The following is an 8,169-nucleotide window of genomic DNA, read 5'->3' as shown; positions in this document are numbered from 1 at the left end:
ACACATATTGCTCACACAGAAACACACACCTATTGATCGCTGCCTACTGCTATGACAACTACACCACCGTCGGTCAGTATTACACACACACACACAGTCATACACACATATTACACACAGTCATACACACACTACTCACTCAGAAACACACACATATTGATCGCAGCCTACTACTACATCAACTATACCACCATTGGTCAGTACACATATTAGTCATACACACATAATACTCACACAAAAACACACTATTATTAATCGCTGCCTACTGCTACATCAACTACACCACCATCGGTCAGTACACTTCCTGCTACACCATTAGGTCACTTCCAAAACGGCAACCTACAACCTGAGTTAAAGTGAAAGGTGTGTTCATCTGTATCAGGATTTAACTGTGTGTGTGTGTGTGTGTTTGTGTGTCTCACAGAGTTGTTCAGCATGTCTCTGAACGCCAAGACGAAGATCCGCGGCCTGATTGAGATCATCTCCAATGCTGCAGAGTACAAGAACATTCCCATCAGGCACCACGAGGACGCCCTCCTCAAACAGGTAACATGAACACACACACACACACACACACATACACATCTGAAAAGTACACAAATTAAATGCACAAATATGCAAAAACACTCGCAAATAAAACATGCAGATAAAAACTAAAATCCACATAAATATCACTCACATCAGATGGTTAATATTAACATAAGCTCACAGATGCAAACACATGCACATGTAAATAATATAACAATATAACGTCACACTCACTATCTCGTCCCTCTCGTGTGTCTGTGTGTGTCTGTGTGTCTGTGTCTGTGTCTGTGTCTGTGTCTGTGTCTGTGTCTGTGTCTGTGTCTGTGTCTGTGTCTGTGTCTGTGTCTCTGTGTGTGTGTGTGTGTGTGTGTGTGTGTGTGTGTGTGTGTGTGTATCCCAGCTGGCACAGAAGGTGCCTCACAAGCTGACCAACCCCAAGTTCAACGACCCGCACGTGAAGACCAACCTGCTGCTGCAGGCCCACCTGTCCCGCATGCAGCTGAGCGCAGAGCTGCAGTCTGACACCGAGGACATCCTCAGCAAGGTGGGTGGAGGGGTGGGGGTGGCCATCTTTAATGGGTGGAGGGGTGGGCGTGGGCATCTTTAAGGGGTGGGCGTGGGCATCTTTAAGGGGTGGGCGTGGGCATCTTTAAGGGGTGGGCGTGGGCATCTTTAAGGGGTGGGGGTGGGCATCTTTAATGGGTGGAGGGGTGGGGGTGGGCATCTTTAATGGGTGGAGGGGTGGGGGTGGGCATCTTTAATGGGTGGAGGGGTGGGGGTGGGCATCTTTAATGGGTGGAGGGGTGGGGGTGGGCATCTTTAATGGGTGGAGGGGTGGGGTTGGGCATCTTTAATGGATGTAGGGGTGGGCATCTTTAATAAGGGGCAAAGATTGTCAGAAGGACATTGTGAATAACAAGGACATTACCATTTGCCGTTCAGCACTTTAAACAAAACTTTCTGCATAATTTAGAGTTTGAAAAAGGGAAGGTACTCCTGTGTTGAGTGTATAAAAGATGACTGAATTTGTGTGTGTATGTGTTTGTGTGTGCGCATGCAGGCGGTGCGTCTGATCCAGGCCTGTGTGGACGTGTTGTCCAGTAACGGCTGGCTGAGCCCTGCCCTTGCTGCCATGGAGCTGGCCCAGATGGTCACCCAGGCCATGTGGTCTAAGGACTCCTACCTGCGGCAGCTGCCCCACTTCAACTCAGAACACATCAAGAGGTGCACTGACAAGGTGAGTCCACGCACACACACACACCTCCACACACACCTCCACATACACACACCTCCACATACACACACACACACACACACACACACACCTCCACATACATACACACAGACACACAGACACCCACACACACACACACACACACACACACACACACACACCTCCACACACATCAAGAGGTGCACTGACAAGGTGAGTCCACCGCAGCCAGAACACCCTCAAAGCTCTTCATACGGATACTGCCGCTGTGAAGGGGGGTATGGGGTTTGATCGAATCCTGTCGGACTTGGTGTGATGTTGGATGTGTATCTAATGTGTGTGTGTGTGTGTGTGTGTGTCAGGGAGTGGAGAGCGTCTTTGACATCATGGAGCTGGAGGATGATGAGCGTAACGCGCTGCTGCAGCTGGCTGATGGCCACATGGCCGACGTGGCTCGCTTCTGTAACCGCTACCCCAACATCGAGCTCTCCTACGAGGTGGCCGAGAAGGACATCATCAAGAGGTCAGGCTCGTCAGGATTCACTTATGTACTCTGTGTGTACGATCTAATAGTGTGTGTGTGTGTGTGTGTGTGTGTGTGTGTTGTGTATATGTGTGTGTACTTGGTCAATAGGTCAGGCTCACCAGGATTCACTTATGTACGATCTAATAGTGTGTGTGTGTGTGTGTGTGTGTGTGTGTGTTGTGTATATGTGTGTGTACATGGTCAATAGGTCAGGCTCACCAGGATTCACTTATGTACTCTCTGTGTACGATCTAATAGTGTGTGTGTGTGTGTGTGTGTGTGTGTGTGTGTGTGTGTGTGTGTGTGTGTGTGTATCTATCTAATAGGATCTAATAGTGTGTGTGTATTAACTGTGTGCGTATTATGTATATGTGGTGTGTGTGTGTATTTAATTAATATTTGTGTGTGTGTTTAATTAATATATATATAAATGTGTTTGTTTGTTTGTCAGTGGTGGCCCAGTTCTGATCCTGGTGCAGCTGGAGAGAGAGGAGGAGGTTACTGGTCCAGTCATTGCACCATTGTTCCCCCAGGTAAGTGTCCACACACACACACACACACACACACACACACACACACACTGTCTGTCTTCCTACTGTTAATGTTTAAATACTCAGGTGCTGCAAATTATTCTGTAAGTTGGGTACTGAAGTTGTTTGTAATGGTGGCCTATAGTCACTGCGCCAGGTGTGTATGATGTGCTGACTGCTGATGTTAGGTGTGTGTGTTGTGTGCTAAAGGCTGATGTTTGTGTGTATATTGTGCCGAATGCTGTTGTTTGTGTGTGTTGTTGAGTGTTAAATGCTCATGTTCGGTGTGTGTGTGTGTGTGTGTGTTTTGCTCCAGAAACGTGAGGAGGGCTGGTGGGTGGTGATCGGAGACCCCAAGTCCAACAGTCTAATCTCCATCAAGAGGCTCACGCTACAGCAGAAGGCCAAGGTCAGTCACACACACACACACACTCACTCTAGTATGTGCACAGGTTAAACATTAGTGGCGTTGAGGTGAAATCCTGTTGGCCCATATTTTTTACTCCGCTCACACTGCTGTGTGTGGCCTTCCCCCTCTCAAACACGCACACAAAAACACACACACACCCACACACACAGGTGTCAAACATAAGGTGTAATCCATATTCCAACCCCTCTCACCCTGTTGTGTGTGGCCTTCCCCCTCTCTCAAACACACACACAAAAACACACACACACCCACACACACAGGTGTCAAACATAAGGTGTAATCCATATTCCAACCCCTCTCACCCTGTTGTGTGTGTTTGTCCTGTGCAGGTGAAGCTGGACTTTGTGGCCCCGGTGCAGGGCGTCCACAACTACACCCTCTACTTCATGAGCGACGCCTACATGGGCTGTGACCAGGAGTACAAGTTCAGCGTGGACGTGAAGGAGGCCGACAGCGAGGGAGAGAGCGACTCCGACTGATCTGGCATCAGGCCGCACGCCCCCCGTCAGAGCCAGAACAGCGCTGTCTGGTCATACTCCCAAATCCTGTGTGTGTCGCTCTGCTCTGATCCTGGAGCAGAGAAATGTACTCGTCCCTTACCCCACCTCTTTTGTTGTATATTGAGAACTGTGGGCCAGTCAAATACTAGCTGTTTCTTTCTTTCTGTTAAAGCCACACATTGGCTGTCCTGGATCGCCTGTCGAGGACTTCTCCAGAAGGGTCGTGTCATGTAGCCTATAGCACTTGCTAGTGTAAAACAAGTCTTTTAGTGTAATAATTGGAAGCTGACGTTGCAAACCAAAAATGTTTTGGTGTAGTCCTACAGGCTGTACTCTCTTTTATCTGTCTCTGGTTTCAGGAGAATGTAACAAGTGTGTTGAGATGAGTGATTAATGCTTAAAGGAAATTGGAAAACACATTTTTATAACGAAAGTCTGACCCTGGCTATGCCTGTTTTGTAGTGTTTTATGCCAACGTGAATAAAGTACCGTGATTGAACACTCCCAGCATCATTTTTTAATCCTCACCACACACTTTCACTGATCAAACATCTGATCCAGTTTCTTATTTTAATGAACACACTTTTAGACATCACGTGAAAAATCAATATCAGTGGAAAAAGCACAACACGGAAAAGCTTTTTCATCATGATCGTAAACATCCCCCTGAAGAAATGCATTTAGATAAAACTACGGGTGAGGTGAATTGAATTTTTAAATCCATGTGAGGAAGCGTGTGTGTTCTAACGGTGAGGCATAGTTAAAATACTACACAAGACTTGGCAAACTCTTCTGAAACAAGTATTTACACCCTCAGCTGAATTTCATGTTAAACGTGTTGATGGCTTGACCCGCCCATCCAACGCATGTCTACACTCGAGACTCAGCCTGCAAGGCTCACACATTCAGTGCAGTTCATTGGTCCTCCAGCCTGTCAATCACAATCTCAGTCCTCTGATTTGTAGCTCCAGAGGCAGATGTCCCCGTCGTCGCTGCAGGACGCCAGCAGCCCCGCCACCTTGGGGTTCCAGGCCACGCAGTTGACGTCCTGGTTGTGGGCTTTAGGCACGTGCGCGCTCATGGAGAAGATGGGCTGCTCGGGGTCAGAGGTCGCGTCCTCCTTAAACACGCGCACACCGTCGTCACCGCAGGCGGTAGCCAGGGCACTCGTCAGCCGACACCTGAACAGAGCCGAGGGGGACAGATGGGCTCAGATGGTTTACAGTGGATCACTTTATCTAGAGACTGCGTTTTAACACTGCAGATTCAATTCTATTCAATTTTATTTGTTCATTTGCTAATGTCACAGGGGGCTTTACAGTTGTACTGCTCCAGCTCCACTGAGTACCTAGTGACGTAAACAAACTCGCACTTTATCTACGGCATTTTAGACTGAATTTTAACACTGAAGATTCAGTTTTATTTATTTATTAATTTGCTAGTGCCACAGGGGGCTTTACAGAATCCAAGGCCTGAGACAGTTGTACTGCTCCAGCTCCACTGAGTACCTAGTGACGTAAACAAACTTGTGCCGCAGTCCCGGGGAAAAGACGACGGTACCCACCATGCAACGTCGTAGACTGTCCGCCCGTGGAATCCAGAGAGGGTACACACACATTTCCAGGATGCATCTGAAGAGCTGCCTTCTGAAGATGGAAGGGAGAAAGAATTAATGAGTCAGTCTCGTGTTGGTGTATGTTACTGCCATCACATTCCCCCTACTACCACAAACAGTACCATCTCTCCGCTCACATTCTGACAGAGTGTGGCATCACTTCTACGTAATGGAACAGCATGGTCATGGCTCGCTAAGAGGGGTGTGAGGGGAGGCCAGTTTGACAACAAAACATCCCCATTAAAAAAAAATCTACCATTCCTTTTGGATTAATGCTAATTATGTGTATAAGTCATTGTCTAACCATAAAGATCCCCCTTGGCGTGCTGCCATGCTGTCTGCTTTTTGTAACCCTATGGCATGTTTTGACTACAACTTCTGCTCATACCCCATACGTCTTATATCATACTGTATATATCATATCAATTTATTTTTATTATTTGTATTACAACTATACATATGCACATACTCTGCACTCTTCTGCTACTTGCACTTCTGGTTAGATGCTAGCTGCATTTTGTTTCAGTAATTGTACTCTGTACAATCACAATAAAGTTGGATGGAAGGGCATGTGACCATGGTGACTGTAGCCGTCGGCATCGGCGCCTCACCGTCTGGCTGGCTCTCCTTCCAGATCTTCACGGTGCGGTCGTCGCTGCAGGAAGCCAGTCGCTGGCCGGTGGGGTCAAAGGTCAAGCTCCAGACGGTGGACGTGTGGCCCTCCAGGGTGGCCCGGCACTCCCAGTCATCGTCCTCCTCCTTGTGGATACACACCTTGTTGTCATAGCTCGCCGAGGCCAGGAGCTGGGGGGGGGGGGGGGGGTGTGTGTGGGGGGGGGGAATATTTACTCAGATGAGAGAGCACCTTTAAATCAGCGTAGTTTAAGTACTTCATTTCTCATCATCATTGCGTTTGTTTTAGGGAGTTGAGGTATTGGTATCAAACTCATCAGAGCCATGGCCTGCTATCTTTAGCCGTAGCTGCAGCTGTAGCCTACCTCCATTGTGGGGTGCCAGGCCACGTGTTTCACATCCTGTGTGTGGGAGTTCACCACACTCACACACTCGTATTCATCCTCCTCGTCCACTGAGGGGAGAAGAATAAAAAAAAAAACTTCTGTGTGATCATCACTCCACACGTTGTCTTACAGTTACAAAAGATCAGCACAATACAATTACATGATTTATAGATATGGCAACATCACAGTCAGATCAGGTTCAATGATTTGTAGTTATGACACCATCACAGTCAGATCAGGTTAAATTATTTGTAGTTATGACACCATCACAGTCAGATCAGGTTAAATTATTTGTAGTTATGACACCTTCACAGTCAGATCAGGCTCAATTATTTGTAGTTATGGCAACATCCCAGTCAGATCAGGTTAAATGATTGGTAGTTACCTTCCCAGACCCACACAGTCTTGTCCCTGCTGCAGGTGGCCAGCAGGTTGCCTGATGGGGACCAGGCAACACACTTCACCTCATTCTCATGCCCCTCCAACACCGTCAGACACTGAGGATCACACAGTACAAAAAGTCACGCCAAGGCCACATGGACTCTTTGATGACCTATTGTGATCAAAGCAAACATGTCCTACCTCAAAGTCGTCGTCTTTTCTCTTCCAGATAGATGTTGTGGCATCGAAGCTGGCCGAGGCCAGGTAGTTCCCGCACGGTGACCAAGCCACCTTTCGAACTGTGCGCTGATGACCGTCTGACAGCACACACTTACATTCCCACGACTCGCCTACATGAAGAGTAACGCATTTACAAAACAACCGATCACTATTTGACTTCACATTTCTGTACTGCTTAATATATTTGATGCATAGTTATGCCATAACGTCACTATATAATTCCTCAATGACAGACAGCGGTAAGCACTGTCACTTGGAATGTCTGGGTTACATGTGATGTCGCTGCGTTTAAGTTTACTGACAGCCACCGGAAGCTAAGCTTCTGCTAGATTTGAAACAGTTACATTATGTCCCTTACCTTCTTTACCCCATATGCGTATGGCTCGGTCACCGCCGCATGAAGCAAGCAGTGTACCTTTAGCGTTCCAGGCCACATACCAGCAGCGCGAATCAGGGTGAGCACTGAGCCTATGAAGAAGATCCAGCGTGTCCTTCATTGCTAGCTAGCTTGCAATGGTGCTAACCTAACTTAATGTAACTAACGTTAGCTAAGACGTTGTAACTCTGGCTGTATGGTAACAGTTCATCAACTTCTACACACTGGGTACAGCGTTTACGGATGAAGATTTCACGCTTTGAAGTTTAGATTCAGCAGTCAAAGAAAGAGTGACGATGATAAATATGTTGTTAGTTCGCCGGCTAACTAAAGCATAACTCTGTTTATCAGGATCTTTTTTCGCTCCTTTCATACCGCAGAGGAATCGACCGGATGTGGCAACACTGCCACCTATAGCCGAGGAATAATAATAATAATACATTTTTGACAAAAAAAAAATGCAGTTAAAAACAACAGAAAAAAGGGGGAATGCGTTTTTTTTGCACGGTTTTGCTGTTCGAATTAAGGGGCCTTTCACTTAGGCCACTTGGATACTGGAAAATGTTCTATTTAGTTTGCATCTCTGAATACATGATGAGATGCCCTTTATACTTATGCCTGCTCAATCTCAGACCACCTGAGTTGGCCCCTAATAAAGCCTTCTGCACTCATATGTTGCCTCTGTCCAGCAGATCCCTGTCTGGACAGTCAGGACAGGAGTCCTTCAGCACTGGACACTCAGGAGTACCTCATCACTGGACACTAAGGAGCCCCTCATCACTGGACACTAAGGAGACCCTCATCACTGGAC

General features: G+C 47.2%; 2 protein-coding genes across 3 annotated transcripts in view; one reads left to right on the top strand and one right to left on the bottom strand.

Moving 5' to 3' along the window:
* Window positions 1-4,220, top strand: part of snrnp200 (small nuclear ribonucleoprotein 200 (U5)) — a 23,196-nt gene extending 18,976 nt beyond the window's left edge. The window contains exons 39-45 of the mRNA XM_080853170.1: window positions 425-546; window positions 929-1,072; window positions 1,589-1,765; window positions 2,104-2,264; window positions 2,719-2,800; window positions 3,114-3,206; window positions 3,557-4,220. Coding sequence (XP_080709296.1) covers window positions 425-546; window positions 929-1,072; window positions 1,589-1,765; window positions 2,104-2,264; window positions 2,719-2,800; window positions 3,114-3,206; window positions 3,557-3,706 — 929 coding nt within the window. The 3' untranslated portion in view covers window positions 3,707-4,220. The remainder of the gene's footprint in view (window positions 1-424; window positions 547-928; window positions 1,073-1,588; window positions 1,766-2,103; window positions 2,265-2,718; window positions 2,801-3,113; window positions 3,207-3,556) is intronic.
* Window position 4,221: 1 nt separating this feature from the next.
* Window positions 4,222-7,711, bottom strand: ciao1 (cytosolic iron-sulfur assembly component 1). Of its 2 annotated transcripts, none has more exons than XM_080853171.1 (7): window positions 7,341-7,711; window positions 6,944-7,092; window positions 6,747-6,858; window positions 6,341-6,429; window positions 5,954-6,146; window positions 5,292-5,373; window positions 4,222-4,908 (listed from the first exon to the last, which is right to left on the bottom strand). In XM_080853171.1, exons 1-7 carry the CDS (start codon window positions 7,477-7,479, stop codon window positions 4,674-4,676), a joined length of 999 nt encoding a protein of 332 aa, XP_080709297.1. In that variant the 5' UTR covers window positions 7,480-7,711; the 3' UTR covers window positions 4,222-4,673. The 2 variants fall into 2 exon arrangements, with proteins under 2 accessions (XP_080709297.1, XP_080709298.1); XM_080853172.1 differs by having other exon boundaries at window positions 5,292-5,370.
* Window positions 7,712-8,169: the final 458 nt, after the last annotated feature.

Source organism: Sprattus sprattus (genome assembly GCF_963457725.1).
Source record: "Sprattus sprattus genome assembly, chromosome: 15".
Lineage (NCBI taxonomy): Eukaryota > Metazoa > Chordata > Actinopteri > Clupeiformes > Clupeidae > Sprattus > Sprattus sprattus.
The sequence above is the reverse complement of the archived record's forward strand: the minus strand, read 5'-3'. Positions and strand labels throughout refer to the sequence as shown.

Excerpts from the sequence above, each read along its gene's own strand:
- ciao1 (XM_080853171.1), bottom strand. The coding sequence starts at position 7,479 with ATGAAGGACACGCTGGATCTTCTTCATAGGCTCAGTGCTCACCCTGAT. Across the intron at positions 7,093-7,340 it reads ACGCATATGGGGTAAAGAAG|GCGAGTCGTGGGAATGTAAG; the intron begins GTAAGGGACATA and ends CTCTTCATGTAG. Across the intron at positions 4,909-5,291 it reads ACAGTCTACGACGTTGCATG|GTGTCGGCTGACGAGTGCCC; the intron begins GTGGGTACCGTC and ends GGCTCTGTTCAG.